Source organism: Pinus tabuliformis, chromosome 9, assembly GCF_031772625.1.
Source record: "Pinus tabuliformis cultivar Carrire ecotype Pingquan chromosome 9, CPIR1, whole genome shotgun sequence".
Lineage (NCBI taxonomy): Eukaryota > Viridiplantae > Streptophyta > Pinopsida > Pinales > Pinaceae > Pinus > Pinus tabuliformis.
The window spans coordinates 768,991,323-769,010,337 of NC_142307.1; the positions used below are offsets into that span (position 1 = coordinate 768,991,323).

A 19,015-nucleotide genomic window follows, 5' to 3' on the forward strand; every position below is an offset into this window, starting at 1 on the left:
GTTATTATGCAAATAAGCATCGTAATATTTTTCCAAGGACTATTTGTTCTTTGAACCCTTTGTTGTAAATCACCCTCAAAATCTAAATCCCTCACTTCTCTATAAGAGAGCATTTCTAATAATAATAATAATAGTTTCTTAAGGTAGCTTGGGATTTTTCCCTTGGCATCCTGATCTCATCATTTGGAAGGAGGATCTTTGGGTGATTGGATACTAACTTGTTTCATTTGTTTTGCTAATCTAGGTACTTGTTCATTTCATCATCTAATTACCTCATTCACATGCTAGATCTCATCTCTAATTTTCATTTTTCATTGGGTTATTTGGGACATTGAAGTACACTCATATCCATAGCTGATTTACTAGCTTAGATCTGATTTATTGACTGCTGATATAACTCGTCTTATTGTTGATAAATCACTTACTTCATTATTCATTTAATAGTCTAACTTGTTTGCATTTCAGATCTTAAAATTTTATGCAAGTGTGACTTTTTATTGAGCTATAATTGACACTATCAACTCATAAGCAATCTTGCCATTAAGCACTTGTATTAACATTCCAATCTCACTTATATTTTGTAATCTTGCTTCTCTAAAATTTACCTCCAAGCATAAGCTTGGTTGATAGACTTTTAGGAAACCATCATCAACTTTCATTCAATTTCCCAAGATTTGAGTTTGGAGAAAAGGTAAAGCGCATGACCTCACAGTTCTCTTGCCTGGCCAGTCCCTCGTAGGAATGAAGGCATGTGGGTTGTTTTGAAGAACTAGGTGGATATCGTTAATGAAGTTTTGTGCTTCTCCACTCTAACCTTCTTGTAACCACCTCGAGTCCTTACCAAGTTGAAGGAATTGAGAGGAAGTCACACCCTAGATTAGGCATTAATAAAATTAACCAAAACCACTTTATTTCACCCACTCACCTACAACTTTAATTCATCTTGCATGTAATTGGTTATCATTTAAGCTCCTTCTCAAATACATATAAGTTGAATTGTGAGCATCTACATTTACTTGCAAGCATTTCACTTTATGTTCTTGTACTTGTCTATTTCTTTTACATGCTTATATTAAGTTTCCTTTGACGTCATTATACAATATTTGAGCAATGTCAATTTCAAGTACAAGCTTTGATCACTTGCAAGCTCTATTTCCATTTAGTTGTTCATCTCTCAAAGTTGTATATAATTTATGCTATTGTGGTTTTGTCTTGATTCACTAACACTTTTTTTGTTGGAGTTTCCCATTCTTGCACTTTGTTGTAACTTGAAAATTATATTTCATTGCAAGTATTGTGATTTCATTTTCAGCATATTTCTTGCAAGTATATTATTATTGGCACTAGTCTATTTACAATTTGCCTTGCAGGATATCTTGCTAAATCTATTGGGTCTATTTACATTTTTTATTCTTATATGTTCATAGGTATTCACACTTGCTAATCAATTTCATTTCAAGTTATTTGAATGGTGAACGTCTAATTTGTATACTAATTATCTCCTAGAACTTGTTAGATTTAACAAGCATTCTTTAGAAATCTTCCATATGGTCTACCCCCTTTGGCTTATCTAGGAGAGAGAATAAACGGAGAGAGTTGGGATTAGGTGACAACCCCTTCTTTAAGTGTTGCCACAAAGAACACACCTTGTGGGGTTGAGGATCTTTCCTACATTCTTGGGTGTGCAATTTGTGTGGACAACAAGCCCAACCCGGTTTCAGTTTTAGGAATCACATCAGTTTAATGCCCAACCCAACATAGATTTATGTTGTTTTTTTTAACATGAATATTTGCTAAAGCATGGAACACATAAGCCTACTCTACTCTTTTACTTTCACTGGGAATAAATGATACAATCGCACAAATTTAACACAGTGATTTTTGGTCCACAAAATCTTGGAAAAACCTCAAAGGGAAAACAATGAGAGAGAGATTTTTGTTACTTTCGGAGAAATTATTACAGCAGTTAAGTCAACTTATCTCAGAAATCACACCCAGATTTCCTAGAATTTCGTGTTGTAGCTGATGTTTCCTAGAAGTTTTTTGTGCCAATCACAAACAAAAAAATTGTGCCAGACAGTCCCCTAGAAATTTGTGCCAATTGCACAAATTTCCCAGCAATTCCTCCCTCAGAAATTGCATTGGTTGCTGACTGATGGGCTATAATTAATGTCGTAGGAATAACTTAATTTTCATGTCCAATATTTCTGTGAATTTGAGTTGCTTCTTATAACTCTGATAGCACCAATTTCTGTGCTATCAGACACCTAGAAATCTGCCCAGACTCCCTTGACAATCGAACTCAGGAAGCAGCAATAAATGCATCCTCCACTGCCTCAATTTCTCTTCAGCAATAATTGCGCTGATCCTCTCCTTGAATTTCATGTCAGAGCTCAGCGTTGGAATCAGTGTCAGATATGTTGTAACTTGTACCTGTTGTACTTAGGCTCTTGTTGACCACGCATGTGTCAACAGTTCCAAAAAGCAATGTACAGAAGTGTGGATAAAGATCTTTCAGTGATTATCATCATTGTAATCCCAAATTCTACTTCATATTGTAAAAATGATTCTAGTATAACTATTAAGCCATGTAACAACACCTAAGTAAACCTATAATTATTCTAAAAGTGTTTCACTCTAGGGAGTTTTTTAACCTCCCCAAATTATGTGTTTGTAAACACAGATAATTGGCAGAGTTTTTCTCCCAGATATACCTCAAAGCTAGGGTGAAATTCATTGACAAGGTCTTAGGTGAGTCCTAGTGTTATCGAGACAATCTATTTTTATCATACTAGATCATGTATCTTGTGTCGCAGAATTTGGTTAGACCTAAGGGGTTATGTCTATAATTCCCCTTCTAAGGGTGATTATTTGTAAAATCTTGATGTAAAAATATTTTTTGATGAATGGTTACTTATAATTAGACACCATTGCTAAAAATGTTTTTAGAGGGTGGAAAATATATATTTAATCCCCTCTCAAATCTTTCAATTAAATTTTTTGGCAAAAATTAAAAGAAAATATTTAGCCAGAAAATTAATTAAATTGTGCAAAAAAATTAATTTAAGAGAAATTAAATTCTCTCCAAGTGAAAAATTATCAAATATTCGTGGGTCAAAAGGGAATTAATATTTTGGGGTCATCCATCAAGGGAAAAATCAAATTTTAAAGAGAAATTGACCCTTTGGACCATGGTAGTTAAGTCAAAGAAGATTTTTTGAGGATAAAAGTTCAAAATATTTTTTGGACTAAGAAAAAAAGGGGTTTAATGTGGAATTCGAACTTTTCCTCAAAATCAAGGAATAAAATTCAAATTTTGACTAGGATCAAAGAATTTTTCTCCATCAACTAAGGAGATCGAATTTTTTCAAGAAGATCAATGGATCAAATTATGTTGACAAGGATCAAGCAACTAGTCGTTATTTTCCACTTGGAGGGGTTTGATCCTCTCATTATCTATATAAGGAAGGTATTGAGCTCCTCATTGATAATCATGAGGTACTGATTAGAAAATCGTTCGATGAACTGAGCCAAGCTCTGCTAGAATATTTTTTAATAAGAGTCTTTGGGGTTTCAATTCCAGGTGTCTCTCTCTTGATGATTCATGGTATGTGTTGAATAATTATATTGCTTTATTTATTTATTATTGAGTATTATTGTTCCATAGTAGTGGTTGGATTATCTATTAGCACAAGTATCTTGCTTTAGGTATTGGGCTAGAGTAAACACATTGAACCTAGTAGATCTAGCAGGTATCTCTGGTTTTCTTGTGTGACTTTGAACCCCTTGGGAACTAATAATCTATCTTTTGTGTAGAGATCTTCGAGTATTTAGCCCTTTGGGCAAAATCCAAGTTCATGGACTTTGAGGTGACCACATCTTGTTCGGACTTCGTGCTGATCTAACAATTTCCGGTGTAGGGTCCTGACTTGTACATTAAATAAAATTATTTCCATCAATTATTCTCAAATTTTTACTTGGGCCAAAAAGATTTATCTGCTAATTAGAGCTTAAATTTAATTGTGAGTAGTGTAAATAATTTGGAAAATAAATTTGTAAATATTTTTTGCTAACCCTTGTGATTATTTTTTGTATATAGCTATTTTAGAAGTTTATTTTTCCATTTTCTTGTGAGACGTCTAGGATTTTTGAGCCCATTTTTGCAGGTTAGTTATGTTCAAATCGAGGGAGAAACCCATTTTCTGAAGGCCCCAACCCTCACTCGGCCTAAAAGGGTAGTGTTTGGGACTAACATTGCAAGCATTAGGGAGGTCGCTAACCTTGAAGGGTCGATTCACTAAAGAAACTGGGAGTTTGTGCAAGCCTTTTCTCATTTCAAGGTTTCTTTCCAGGGACAATCATTTTTGGGCTTCCATTCACCATTTTTTGGCTTATTTAGCCTAGTCGTGGGCCTAAGAGGCCTTTTTCACCTAGCCGTTGGGTTTTTGAGGCCAAATTAGCTTGGCCGCAAGGGTTTATAGGGCCTTTAGCCCTAGCCACAGCCCCTAAGTGTCCTTTGGAATCTAGTCGCAAGCCTAAAGGGGTCTAATTTCATCTTTGCATGTGATTTTAAGGGCTACTAATTTGTTTTGCAGGCCTAAAGTAATTTTTGGCAAGGGTTTGTACTGGTTTCTCATCATATTTTTGCCATTGATCCATGAAAATTTGAGTTTATTGGCTAATCATTACTTTTGCAGGTTCATTATCCATTGAGAAAGGGTTTTGAGGCTTATTTTTCCATTTCATCATCATTCTAGTTTTTTCAGGCCCAGCTGCTAGCCTCAGTGCTACGCTCTAGCTTGGTCGATAGCACAAGAAGGACTAAAAGCCCTAGCCGTATGCTCTAATTGGACTGAATCAATTTTTTATTGGGGTTTTGAAGCTAACAATTTGTTTTGCAAAAGTTTGAAGAAGCCTTACATCACTTTCGATGCCATCATTGGGACTAGGCCATTTGGCCTCAAGGGTTTGATTTCTTTAACTCTTCCTCTCCTCTTCTGACTGTCATAAAAAATATATCAGATCTGAACATTAACACTACAGTGATATATCATTCGAGATCTACGTCAAGAACTAATCCATAATAGGCTAAGAACACCCAAACGACATCATACATTGACTTTAAGGGTTAAAACATTGTTCTAGTTGATGATTTGTGATCGTTTTGTGCATCTTTATGATCTTAATTATTGATATAATTGTTACAGCAGTAAACTCTCTGAAGTTTAGTCCTAAAAATAAGTCAAGATAAGCCTAATACACTTAGAGAATCATCATATTAACTTGAAGGCTCAATAAATATTGTCTTGATTAATTTTCATGTAGAATGTTGGGACTGTTTACATGCTAATTGTGGGCTGATCTGAGTCATATCACAGTCTGGTGCATTACCTTTGTGCTCTTGAGAGCATTGGTTGGCTTGTTGCATTGGTTTCTTGTTGATCTAAAAGATAGGCCATCATTCTTGCATACTAATTATTGCACCCTTGCATAAGCATTTCATTGCTAGTTGGATGCATTTGTTAGTATTTTCTTGCATTTCATATCACTATGTTGTAGTTGTTGCAACACCCTCAAATTTTGGAGCCTTCCTTGGTCTTTGTCTTGATTGTTGCAAACACTTACGCTCATTTCACGAGCTTTCCCCAAGTTTTTGAACCCTTTTGCTTGTTGGATTAATTGTCGTCTTTTGGCATGTTTGGCTGACATGTCATGTTTGTGAACCCTTTCTGGTGGTTTCGAAGGTTGGTCTTTGTGTATACAAGTTGTCCTAGTCATGTAAACACTTGTCGCACTCATACACAAAGTCTTGAGCACTGTCGCACAAGTGTTATCACTGTCATCCAAAGGTCTATCTCAAGTGTCGCACTTGTCACTTCTTGTCATGAGACAGTCACACAGAGGGTAATGCTTTCTCTTGTTGTTTCGATGGTATATGTTGTCGTGTCATCAAAGTATGCTAAGTGTGTGATCACAGTTCAAGTTTATCATGAGTCTATCTCCCTCCCGCACTTAGCCATTTTCGGAAAATCTTCCAGACAAGGCAACTCAACTTCACCGGGCTCTGATTGAGTTGCATACTGCTCAATCTTAGCCCTCACTGATGTGACCTTGTTGCTTGGAACTGCACAATGCACAGTCACTGTCCTCTAGGGTTGTTGTATTGTGTAATCCGAGAGCCCAGCAGGCTTCCTTGACCCCCAAAATTGCGCAGTTGTGCCTCCCAGTCTGCCTTGAACTACGCACTTCACACTTTTAGTCCTCAATCTTTTCCCTTGCCTGCTGGAACCCCGCAATGCGCAAAGAGCCCAGCCTTCCTTGACCTCCAGAACTGAGCAGATTTGTCCTCCAGTGTCCTTCCCTTAGCCAAAGCTCATTGTCCTCGAGAACTGTGCAGATTTGTCCTCCAGGTCTCTCTGCTAACCAGTCCCCCTTGCCCGTGAAAACCACGCAGAACTAACCTCTCAGGGCCTCATCCCGCACCATCGACTACTTGCTTGAACTGCGCAATCCTGACTCCCAGTGGCCTCAGTGGGCATTGTGTTGAAAAGTTACTCAGTCAAGCCTGAGTTGCGCTCTGCACAGTCTCAGTGATCAAGCTCTCTCCTTGTCACTTGGAATTGCACAATGCATAGTTACTGGGCCCTCTCTCCCAGCCTATCACTTGTCCCGGGCTTAGTTCATGGATAATAATACATCATCTAGGATAGGAAATTTTCAGATTGATGTCATCCCGTCATGAGTGAATTGCAAGAATAGGTACACTATCAAGTCATGCCGAGATGATGAAGAAAGAGAAGAAGAAAGGAAGCATGCCTAAAGACTCACTTGTAGTTGAACGGACGAGTGGACCTACTAAGAGCAAGTAAAAGGAACACTAGTGTGCAACCACCTTCCAAGACCGAAGATCATTGAAGACCCCACATCATCAAGCTATGCGGAGGAGAAGAAAAAGCATATCCGAGAACACATCTATCACTCAGCAGCAATAGCACCTTGACATTGCCACATCATCAAGCCAGTCCATGTCAGCAATGTCATGTCAAGTCGTGGCATGAGTTTTCATATGCCACATCACTATTGTGGGCCATGTATATTGTAATTCAAATGTATTGTATAGTGGAAGTCCAATGGACACACATGAATATGAAGAGTCATGTAAGTTGAAAAGTCATTGGAAGTTGAACAGTCTTAAGGGTAGGCAAAGAGTCACAAGGGGTAAGCATCACTGCTTGGTTATATCTACCCCCTCATTGTATGAGCAAAGGACTTTTCACCTTAGCTCCTCCCACAAGGCATTAGAGAGATCAGTTAGTTCTTTGAGGAGCAAGGAGTGGCTCCTCCCACTACTGGGGTTAGTGATGTACAATGTAAATATGTGTCTTGGAACTCTGCTTAATAACAAAATCATTTTCAGGCCAGCACGTTCTTCATGCATGAACTATGGATGTTTGTAAGACTATACTGTGAACGTTTGTATTTCATGTTTGCTTTCACATGTACTAAGATAGTTGAACTACTTTGGTTATTTTAGTGTTTATCTTGTTGAGAAAGTGATGTAATAGTTGTTATCATTGTCTCATCCTTGTGGACTATTCCGCAAGACACTAGACAGATCTTTCTTTGCTTATTGGTTATAACGACCGTCTCATATGCCATGGACTATTCCATTGGATTTTAGACAGACATCCCCTTGTTTGTTGGTTGCAACGACTGTCGCATCTGCTATGGACTATTCCGCTGGATGTTGGACAGGCCCTTCTGGTTCGTGTGTGTCTCTTCCTGGGTGGTACTCTTACCTCTGACTTAGAGGCTCACTTTTCTCTCTCCCTTTGCAGTAGAAGAACCTAGACACAGTTGCATTGTACACTCACCAGGCACACTTCCCTTGCTTTTTGAAGACACTGTTGCATCACTTTCTTGTGTTGACAGTTAGAGTCAAGGCAAATCTCTAAGGATTTGGTAGTCGGGCCATTATACTGGATTGGACTCCTACACCAAACGGTGTGAGGTCTGATTGGGACTTCATATCAGGGAGATCCCCTGAATGTTGGCAAGTCCAGCACCGTCAACACACTGTTAGCAATCTCTTATTGTGCTTGTCTCTATTAGTGCTTGTTATTAATATCTATTGTGCTTCATTGGCCTATAATCTAAGTGATAAGGTGCTCTAATTTGTTCTTGTGCATAATTGTTTATCATAAGAGGAATTAAGTAGCACATTAACAAGCTCTTATAAGCACTTAAGTAATTGGACTTGTTAATTTTGTTTCATTGGAATTGAGTGCTTCATTAATTACTCTTGCCATTTTCTATATCATTGTGAGCATCTTGTTTCAAGTAATTTTCAAACATTTGGTTCATTTAATAATCTCACTGAACCAATCACTCATATCTTGCATTTCATTCTAGGTAAAAGTGCATTTATAAAATATACGTCCAAGCATAAGCTTAGTTGTAAGAAGATAGGACACCTTCTTCAAACAATTTGTGAAGTCTAGACCCTCATCTGCAGTTAACAAGGTGACCTTGCAGTTCTCTTGTGGGCAATCCCTTGTAGGAACAAAGGCACTCGCGTGGTTAGAACTCCATGGGATTAGGATCTTTCCTGGCCAACTTGGTGTGGAGGTTACATACTTCCCTTAGACTTCTCTCTACAACTTGCATTTGAGACTAGCTTCAAAAGAATTGAGGAGAAGGAATAACTTAGACTAGGCATATAACTAAAAGTAACCAAGAGTTTGCATCTCACATAGAATTAAGTCTTGCATTTCATATAGGATAGAATTTGCATATTGCAACAACTATTCATCTGATTACTTGGTAATCTAATTCAAATTGTGCAAGTAATTAATCTCAAAGACACTGGTCTCTAATTTGTAATCTTAGTAAATCTAATCGAGTGGTGCTTAATAATCACACTAGCCTAATAATTTCAACCAAGTTGTTAGGCCATTTAGTTGTATCTCCTGGACTTGTTGGTTTCCAACAACTTTTCTCATCCTTCCATTCATAGGGACTACCTCCCTTAGCCTTCATTTAGGAGATAGCTTAAACGGATAGGGAAAGGATCAAAGTGACAACCCCAGCCCTGAGCGTTGTCGCACGAGGTGTACAATCTAGGCTACAACACCCCTCTCAAAATGTGAATGACTCTCTTAGCCTTATTTGCTTCTCTTCTCCAACTCTCATGAAGAAATGTGCAAAATGGTGCCTTCTCCCCTTTCCTTTTTCCCTTTTGTTCTCTCATTAAGAAGAGAGACCTAACCCTAAGATCTAATGGTTGAGATTAGATCTTAGCCAATTAGATCAAGGGTGGAGATCTAATCTCTCATTGACCCATGAGACACCTTTTCCCCTTAGTCCCCTTTTCATTAATTACTCAAAAGGTACCTTATGACTTTATGTTTATAAAGTTACTTTATCATTTTATTTCTCTTAAAGTCACTTTATGACGTATAAACTCACTTTAACTTTATTTCCCATAAAGTTAAGTAAAAGGGGTCACATTAGGACACTCTTTCCTAGGCTAGACACCAAGCCTTAGGAACACTTGTCCTTGGTACGCATTTTCTAACACAAGATGATCCCTGCTTGAGGATCGAAATGTTGAGACTATCAAACTACAAAACACAGTTCTCCCATCACAATTCAAACTTACTGCATGAAGAAAAATGGTTTACAATATACCTTCTATCAGGTCCCTTTACGGATCCTCAGGCCAAGTGTTAATTTAAGTTAACAATGGTATGTTCTATGCTTGCAACAATTACTTCAATTTCCTTTTAGCAGCTCAATGACAATTTCCACTTAATTACCAATAGCAATCACAGTAAGCATTAATGATATTGACAGTAATTGTAGATAGAACATAAACAATAAATGCAGAAGACAAGCCAAGACAAAAGAACACCTGTATTTGGCAAATGCTATGGAAAAACCCAAAGATGGGGAAACCCTTTGATCAATTCTTCTTATTATCACATCAAATGTTCAACAGAGAGAGAGAGTACAATAAAGTCAAAATCGACATGCCAATAGATGATCAAAACCACTGTCCAAAACAACCCCTATCAAATCTGCAATTCTATCCTCAGTCAACAACAATGAAATCAGCCCTAACTAGAAAGTCAACAACAGTCTATGTCTAGTCAAACTTCTCCAAAAGAGCTTGGTCAAAGGAGAGAGGAACTTGGCCACTCTTGCAAGTCAAAGCCAACCCAAAACATTCAACGGATCAGTTGTCAAACTTGGTCAACCTATAGTCAACTTCTGCGGTCAAACAGTGTTGCAATCAATACAGGTCAAAGTGCACCTTTTGGCTCGGTTTTTTTGCCCAAGAACTTGTCTTGCCCCAACAAAAATTCCCCCAGAAAAATCGCAATCAAAGGAGGTCAAGCAACCCTTGGTCAACGTTGGTCAAACTCTACAACAAATCTTAAATTTGTCCTCCTTTCTCCCACACATGTGAGAAGAGCAGCAACCCAATAAGGTGTACGAACCAATCAAATGAGGAGAGAGAAGAATGTGTGAGTTGATGAGGTGCCAAATGAGGTTTGAGGTCATCCTTATTTATACAAGTTGTTGAGGGTCAAGGGACATGTCGCTTGGGCTTCATGAGCCTACATGATGATGTGGTCAACCTTGACAATTTACACATGCTTGGGCTTGACCTCAAAAACATATTTCTCCTTATCCAAATTTAATGATCTTTAGGTCGATTTTGGTCCTCTTGAAAGAGGAATTCAATGCAATAAATATCTCCATCAAATGAGTTGTCCAAAGTGAAATTTGGCCCTATTTGCCAACTTTAACACTCCCTCTCAACTAAGGAGAATTCCACCTGCCAATATCAAACCATCAATCACCATGCCATTCTGTCATCATGTACCACGTCTACATCTCATCTCAACTCTGTTGAACACTAATATAGATAATGAAGAAGAATTGATCGAGAGTCAGTCACAAGACCTTGCCACTCTCCATTGACAAAATTCAGTCTACATTGTTAATTTTTCAGACTGTTCTATGTTGTTACAATTACTTCAGCCCAATTCAAATCTTCATTTAGTAATGCATCCAATTATTAATAATGCTTCCAGTCATAAACACTAATTGAAGATAGAAAAATATATACAATGACAAAGGAGACAATAGCACAACCACAAGAGACACCAAATTGGTCAAAGATTAAGGAAAAACCCCACTAGGGGGAAAACCCTTTCAAATCTTCTTCTTATTAGATTGTTGTAAAATGTTTTAGTAGAGAGTACAATGAGCCCAATACATAATCATCCAGCAAAGATTTACCCAAAACAAATCAAAAGCAGACTTCCAGAATTAATGTACAACAGAGAGAAACCTTCCAGCCTTCAGACATCTGTGGTCAACTGTTAAACCCTAGCTCAGATACCTAGTCGCACTCATCAAGTTATTCTGCGAGTGACTGTGTCTTCTCGGTCGCTCCTTGAGACACCATGAGTGAGCGACTATGACTTGCGAGCAACTATGTCTTCTCGATCACTCCTAAGACACTATGAGCAAGCGACTAGACTTCCCGGTCGCCCTCTGAAGCACTGTACGTGAGCGACTGTGGTCGGATTATGTCAGAACTGTTTCAGATCCTCGATCGCAGCCTTCAATACATTATGCGAGCAATTGTGGCTTCCCAATTGCTCTCTGAGGCACTACGAGCATACGACTGCAATCGGAATTGACCTACGACAACCGTGCGATCAGAAAACAGAAACCTTAAACGAGTGTGAGCCTCAGACATGTCCGGTCAAACCTTGTGCGAACATCCTCCGTCAGAGTTGTGCGAACCAAACAATTGAAGAAGAGAAGGTGCTTCATGATGATGATCAAATAAGCTTGAGGTCTCTTGTATTTATAGGCTTCCATGGGGGTCCATTTGATGTTGAGGCCGACCTGTCCAATTGTACATGTGTGTGAGGTCGACCTGTCCCAATGTACATGAGTGGGTACATAAATTCAAAAACTAACTTCTGCTTAACCAAATGGGGTGATCTTTAGGTCAATTTTGGTCCTCTCGAAACGAGCAATTCAATGCAATCATCATCTTCATCATATCTTGTCCAAGGTGGAATTTGACCCTAGTTGCATAAATTAACACTCCCTCTCAATTAGGAAGAATTCCACCAGCCAATATTTGTTCGTTGATCATCACATTATCCAGTCATACTATCGTCATGTCGTCTCCATCTCTGCTCAACTCTATCTGTTGAAACATTCTCAAATCTAAAAGAAGAAGAATCGGGGAGCATTAGCTTCCACCCTCTATCTCATGGGGGAGTCACATATCTCAACCCATATCGAGAAATAGGATATCCAAACCTACAGGGAAGCACATCTCAACCCTAGAATCACATCGGGGAGCTCATTTTCAACCCGAAACCACAAAGGGGAGCAAATCTCAACCCAATACTATTGTCTGTCGATCTTTCCATCAATGACCCTCAAGAGTCATGAGCTAGAACACCTGCATCATAATCAGCTTGGGTTGTACACCCCAAGTACACTCTCAACCCATTGTCCAAATGGGGAGTGGTATTTCCAACAAGCTTGGCTTGTGGGTATTATGTCAACTGGGGTATACTCTACATAGACTAGATAAGGGAGCAGCATCTCCAACCCTATGGGTAGAGATGGGAGCAACATCTCCAACCCTATGGGTAACAGATAGAGGCAACACCCTATTGTCCAAAGATCTCTCAACCCTAAGAGCCCTTTATCTCAATTCCTCACCCTGGGAGCTCAACAAGGGGGAAGAGATAGCTCAGCCTCCTCAATCAGCGTTGCCCCTTATCAAGAGTGGTCACATCCATCAGTGCAAGCTGCTTTCTGAAGACCAAGAATTTCCCTTTCGGCAAAGCCTTGGTGAGAATATCTGCAATCTTCTCATATGTCGATATGTGATGGAGTCTAACAGCTCCTCTCTGCAGCATGTCTTGAATGATGTGATATCGGATCTCTATGTGCTTGGAATTGTCATGAAATACAGGATTCTCTGCCAGACGAATCCCACTCTTGTTGTCGTAATATATCATTGTAGTATCAAGGACCTACTCAAATAGCTCTCCAAAGAGCTTCCTTAACCAAACTACTTCGCAACTAGCCATGCTAATGACAATATTTTCTGCCTCGGCGATGCTCAAAGCTACGGATTTTTGCTTCCTACTCATCCAAGATATTATGGCAGTTCCAACACTAAAGCACCATCCAAATGTACTCTTCCTGTTGATAACATTTCCTACCCAGTCAGCATCAATGTATCCATGAAGTAGAAAATATCTGGCAAAATATCTCAGACCAAGTGTGATCATCTCATGCAAATTATCTCAAAATGTGTTTTGCAGTGATCCAATGTACGTGGAGAGGTTCGATCATGAATTGACTCAACGTGTTCATTGCATAACATATGTATGGACAGGTGTTTACTAAGAACATCAGAGCCCTAATCAACTGTCTATGCTTGGATGGATTCGCCAAATCTGGTCTTGCAATTTCTCCACATAACTTCTTGAAGTTCATTTCCATCGGTGTGACCATGGACTTACATTTTGTCATTCCAAATATCTCTAACATCTTCACGACATATTTTCCTTGCAAAAGGAAAATCTCACCAGGGCTTTGCCACACCTCAAGGTCTAGTAAGTAGTGCATGAGTCCAAGGACCTTCATCTCGAATTCAGAGGCTAGCTCCCTCTTGCACTCGATCATCAGAGACTCACTACCTGTCAAGAATAGATTGTCAACATATAAAACCAAAATCAACGGCATACCTTGGACGACCTTGAAGTAGAGGTTGGGATCGACATTGCTTCTTGCGAATCCTAACTTCACCAAATAATTGTCTATGTGGGCATACCATGCTCTAGGGGCTTGCTTCAAACAATTCAATGCCTTCTTCAACTTGCAAACATGTGTCTTTCGATCCTCTACTTCAAATCCCTATTGTTGCTCAACATACACTTCTTCTTGTAACATACAATGGAGGAATGTTGTTTTTTTGTCCATCTGGTGAAGATTCCAAACTTGACTTGCGGCAAGGGCTATTATCAAACGAATGGTCGTGTATCGAGCCACAAGTGCAAAGATATCACCATAATCCTCTCCTTTTTGTGAGAATCCTTGAGCCACAAATCTTGCCTTGTCTTTCTCAATGCTACCATCAATTCCATGTTTAATCTTGAAAAGCCATTTTGAAGTCACCACAGATTTCCCCTTCGGTCTCAGCACAACATCCCATAACATCATTCTTCATAATTGATTCATATTCCTTGGCCATAGTATCTTTCCAAACTTGTTCTTTTATCGCTTCTTCGAATGTGGAAGGTTCAGCTTCAATCATAGAACTCATGGCTGCAACATATCCTTGGTAATTGCATGGTTGCTTCCTTTCTCTAAATGATCTTTGAACGAGAACATGTTTCTCAGCATCATGTAGAGTGTCACAGAGCCAAAGTGGTCTCTTCCCAGTAAGAGGATCACTTAGAGGATCTAAGGGATCCATAGGCTCTATGGGATCATCAACAATACTAGTCTCGGACTTGGGCACAGAAGTACCATCTAGAATATCCCTATCATCATTCCTCTTCTCGAGAGGAGGGGGTGGAGGAATGTCTTTTGCTTTTCCAAGAGCGGCATCTTCATCGAATGTTACATCCCTGCCAATTTCAATCTTTCCTTTGACCAAGAATATATATTCTATATGTTTTGGAATTTTCACAATAACCAACAAACATACCTTCTCTTCCAGTAGCCTCTAACTTGTTCCTTTTGTCCTTCGACACATGAAAATATACGGGACATCCAAAGATACGTAGAGGGCTACTATCGGGCTTGACACCTGTGAACAATTCTTCTAGGGTCTTCTTTTCCAATGCTTGATGAGGCACCTTGTTTTGAACATATACAACAGCATGCGTTGCTTCTGCCTAAAGGAACTTTGGTAGCTTTTGATCATGGAGCATAGCACGGACAACTTCTAATATAGATTTGTTCTTCCTTTCCACTAACCCATTTTGTTCGAGTGTATATGGCACAATTGTTTCCTTTTTTATTCCTTCTTTCTTTCAAAATGTTATGAACTCATTTGACATGTATTCCCCACCATTGTCGGACCTGAATACTTTGATTCTCTTCCCTGTTTGATTTTCGCACAAAGCTTTAAACTCCTTGAATATTTCGAAGGCTTCATCCTTGTGTTTCAAATAGTATATCCATGTCCTTCTTGAGAAGTCATCAATGAAGGTGATATAGTAGAGATGGCCACCAATACACTGCACGGGCATTGGACCACATATATCAGAATGGATGAGATGGAGGATTTTAGTTGTCTTGTTCTCTCTAGAGGGGAATGGTCCCCTTGTCTTCTTTCCACTCACACAACCTGGACATACTCCATCATGTTGGGCTTGAACATCGGGAAAACCAAAGACCAATTTCTTCAATTTTGGAAGGGCATCATAATGTAGATGAGCCAATCTTCGGTGCCATAACTCACTTAGATGATTAGTATTATGAACCAATACTAGAAGTGGCCTTCCAGTGACTATAGAGCCCTTCAAATCATGATGCCAATGTGAACGCATCTCTCAAAGGTGAACCAACAAACCAAGCCAAAACTTTTCCCTTGATAAAGGCAACCCTCATCACTTTATCTTCCAAAGCGTATATAGATACCAAATTCTTCATTAATTCTAGCACATACATAACATCATGCAGCAAAACTGATTCCCCAGAATTCAAATGAAATTTGATGGACCCAAAACCTTTCACAGGATGAGTGGAGTTGTCTCCAAGAATAATCTTCAACTTAGTCTCCCTCTCTACTAGATTAAAGAAAACTTCCTTATATCCAGAGAAATTATGAGTGGGACACTATCAACCAACCAACTATCCCATGAATTCAGAGGAGAAGAACTAGTAAGGGCAGAAATAAGAATGTATTCAAATTGATTTACAACATTACTTTCATCCCTGGGAAATCTTGACTTCTTTTGAGGACGACAATCTTCTTCATGGTCACTTGAGGTATCTCTTCTTCTTCTTTCATATCTTTTATCACGGTCATTTCTTCGATCATCTTTTCTTCTTTGATTATTGTATTTGTTGTTGTTGCTTCTAGTGTTGTAACGTGGCCCTTTGTTCTTCTCGGGACAATCTCGAGCATAATGACCCTTCTTGTGACAATTATAGCATTCAATATGAGATGATGTTCTATCATTCTTTCTTTTGCATTTTGAGGAGGAGGCTTTCTTGATGGACCTCCTTTTCCTTCTTTTTTTTTCTTCTTGTCATGAGTGATATATGCAGTGGGCTCTCCTTCTTCACGTTTTCGAATTCTTCCTCTTGATATCATCCTTGATTCTTCTTGTGTAAGCTTTCCAACAATTTCATCAAATGACGGGAGGACATTATTGTTGCTTATAGTAGTAATGAAGGTTTCCCAAATAGGAGGGAGACCTCTAAGAGTCACAATCACTAAATACTTATCAAGCACAAATTCTCCAACTCTCTGCAATTGATCTCTAAGGCGAGATATCCTCATGATATAGGATTGTACAACTTCTCCATTGTTCATCTTGGTGTCTTTGGGTTGATCTTTCAAAGTGATTGTTGTAGCTCTGATACCAATTGTTGTAGCTCTGATACCAATTGTTGTAGATCTAACCCAAGAATATAAGGCAATAGCAATAACCCAAGAATAACAAGATCAAATAGATATAAATGCTTCTTTATTATCAAACCCTTATGGTAGGGTAACACCATACATTCACTCCTTAAGGAAGGAGAACACTCCACAAGCCATATGCCTGTTCATACAATAGTACTTCACTTCATCTTCATGTCTCTCCATGTGGAGTCTCTAGCCTCTATATAGGCCTCATACATACAATACCATGGGTCATTACCATGGTTCCCTCATACCATCAACTAATACCATGGGCCCATTACATTATTATTAACTATTTGTGGTCCCTTACATGACATGGGTTAACCACCTTATTTATTACTATGGCCCATCCCATTATTACATTATTACCTTGGGTACCTCCCTTGGTACCCCATATTATCCCCCCTAGGTACATAACATTCCACCCCCCTAAACATGTTTCGTCCCCGAAACATGGGAAGAACATAAATAATAAGATCTACTCAAAAGAGTAGTCCACTGATACCATGCACGTGCATCTAGCCATCCCAGAGAAAGGTGAACCCTCAATCTCGCTGGTGCCTCGCTCTCTTGAGATGGAAGTTGACTGCGGTAGCTCTTCTGTGTGGATGTGTAGTAGGTGGATCTTTGTTCCTCTCGATCTGTCCTGCGGGGTTTGTTGTCCATGTGGCTAATTGGTTGCCATCTTGATTGTTGTCTTGCTGGGTGATGTGGGTGATGATATGTTGAAGTTCTAACCCACGATGGCTTTTGTTTGACTTCACCTTGCTGTGGTGCCTGTTGTGGTGTCTTCTTTTTCAATATGATTTCAACCACTGAGCCCTCCTCTGATGAATCATCACCTGTAACCTTTTCTTCTGCAGCCTCTGTTTGTGTTTGATTGTCGATCATCAAAGGCTCATCATCTGATATGTCAGTCCCTTGAACATCTTCTGCTTCAGCCTCCATGTGCTCTACCTGTTTATGGATGGAAATATCCTGTAATGTAATTTTCTTCTTTTTATACCAGAGCTTCAGGAATTTCTTCTGCACATTAATATTGATAGTACCCACTAATGCCATCCAAGGGTATCCCAAAACAACATCCATGTTATCCATATCTGAAGCATAAAAATCACCATGAAACACATACTTATCCATAGAAAGCTTCAGATCCTTATAGATTTGCACATCCTTATCATCAACCTGTGTATGTTCAATTTGTTTTGCTAGAATTTGCAATCTTTCTGCCAAATTAACACTGATAAGATTTTGCTTGCAACTAGGATTTATAGACACAACGATTTTCTCCTTCTGAATCAATCCATGAACCTGCAATAAGGATATACCAGTAGGAAATAACCCCACATGTTTCTCCTTATCTTGTTTTCTAGCATGAGACCATCTGTCTAAAAGTAATTTTTCAAATTCTTCATCAGGCAGGTTGCCAAACTGTTTGATGCCAAGTGATCTCCACCATCTGTCAGCCTCTTCTGTCAAATTAAACCATGCTTTACCTTTCCAACATATCCCATAATCGGACTTTATTCTTTTTATGAATTCTTCAATAGTAGGACCATCATCTTTTCCTGTAAAATATAGATACCTGCTAGAAGCCATGAATGGTTTGGAAAAAATTCACTTACTTGGCGAAAATTTGTAATTGTCACAGTTTCGTCAATATTGCTCAGAATCCCTATTATGGCCTGTTTTTAGAAATGGAGCAATCATTCTGCATCTGCCCATGTGATAGAAATCCTGATTCAGACACTGGAATTTCAGATCTGCGCTGCTACTCTCCCGGCGTCACCCAAAATTTCTGCAAAAAGAGCTGATTTTAAATCAACGATATCTCCCTCATCCGGACTCCGATTCGACTGATTTTTTTTTTGAAGTCATGTGTTTTTTCACAAAGATTCCAGATCTACAATTAGATCTTGCAGATCTGGCACCAGGACTTCTAGATCTGCGCCGCAAACTCGCTGTCCTGAAAATTGTCTGCAACCCCACTGATTTTTAAATCAGCGATATCTCCTTCATTCGGACTCCGATTCAATTGATTTTTTTTTTGAATTTGGGTATTTTTTCACAAGGAATACAGATCTGCAATTAGATTCTACAGATCTGGCACCAAAACGTATAGATCTGATCTGCAAATTCGCCACCCGAGAAACCCTGCAAAAATGAAAAAAAAATCTCCACGGTTTGCCCAAGAAAGAGCTCCGGTACCACTTGTTGTAGCTCTGATACCAATTGTTGTAGATCTAACCCAAGAATATAAGGCAATAGCAATAACCCAAGAATAACAAGATCAAATAGATATAAATGCTTCTTTAT

At 38.9% G+C, this 19,015-nt stretch overlaps 1 protein-coding gene across 1 annotated transcript in view; it reads right to left on the reverse strand.

Moving 5' to 3' along the window:
• The window catches only part of LOC149150995 (uncharacterized), a gene marked incomplete at its 5' end in the record, with an annotated part of 307,727 nt that overhangs the window by 143,593 nt on the left and 145,119 nt on the right, over nucleotides 1-19,015 (reverse strand). Inside the window, one exon of the mRNA XM_089443022.1 lies at nucleotides 14,324-14,687. Within this exon, the coding sequence (XP_089299148.1) occupies nucleotides 14,324-14,687 (364 nt within the window). The remainder of the gene's footprint in view (nucleotides 1-14,323; nucleotides 14,688-19,015) is intronic.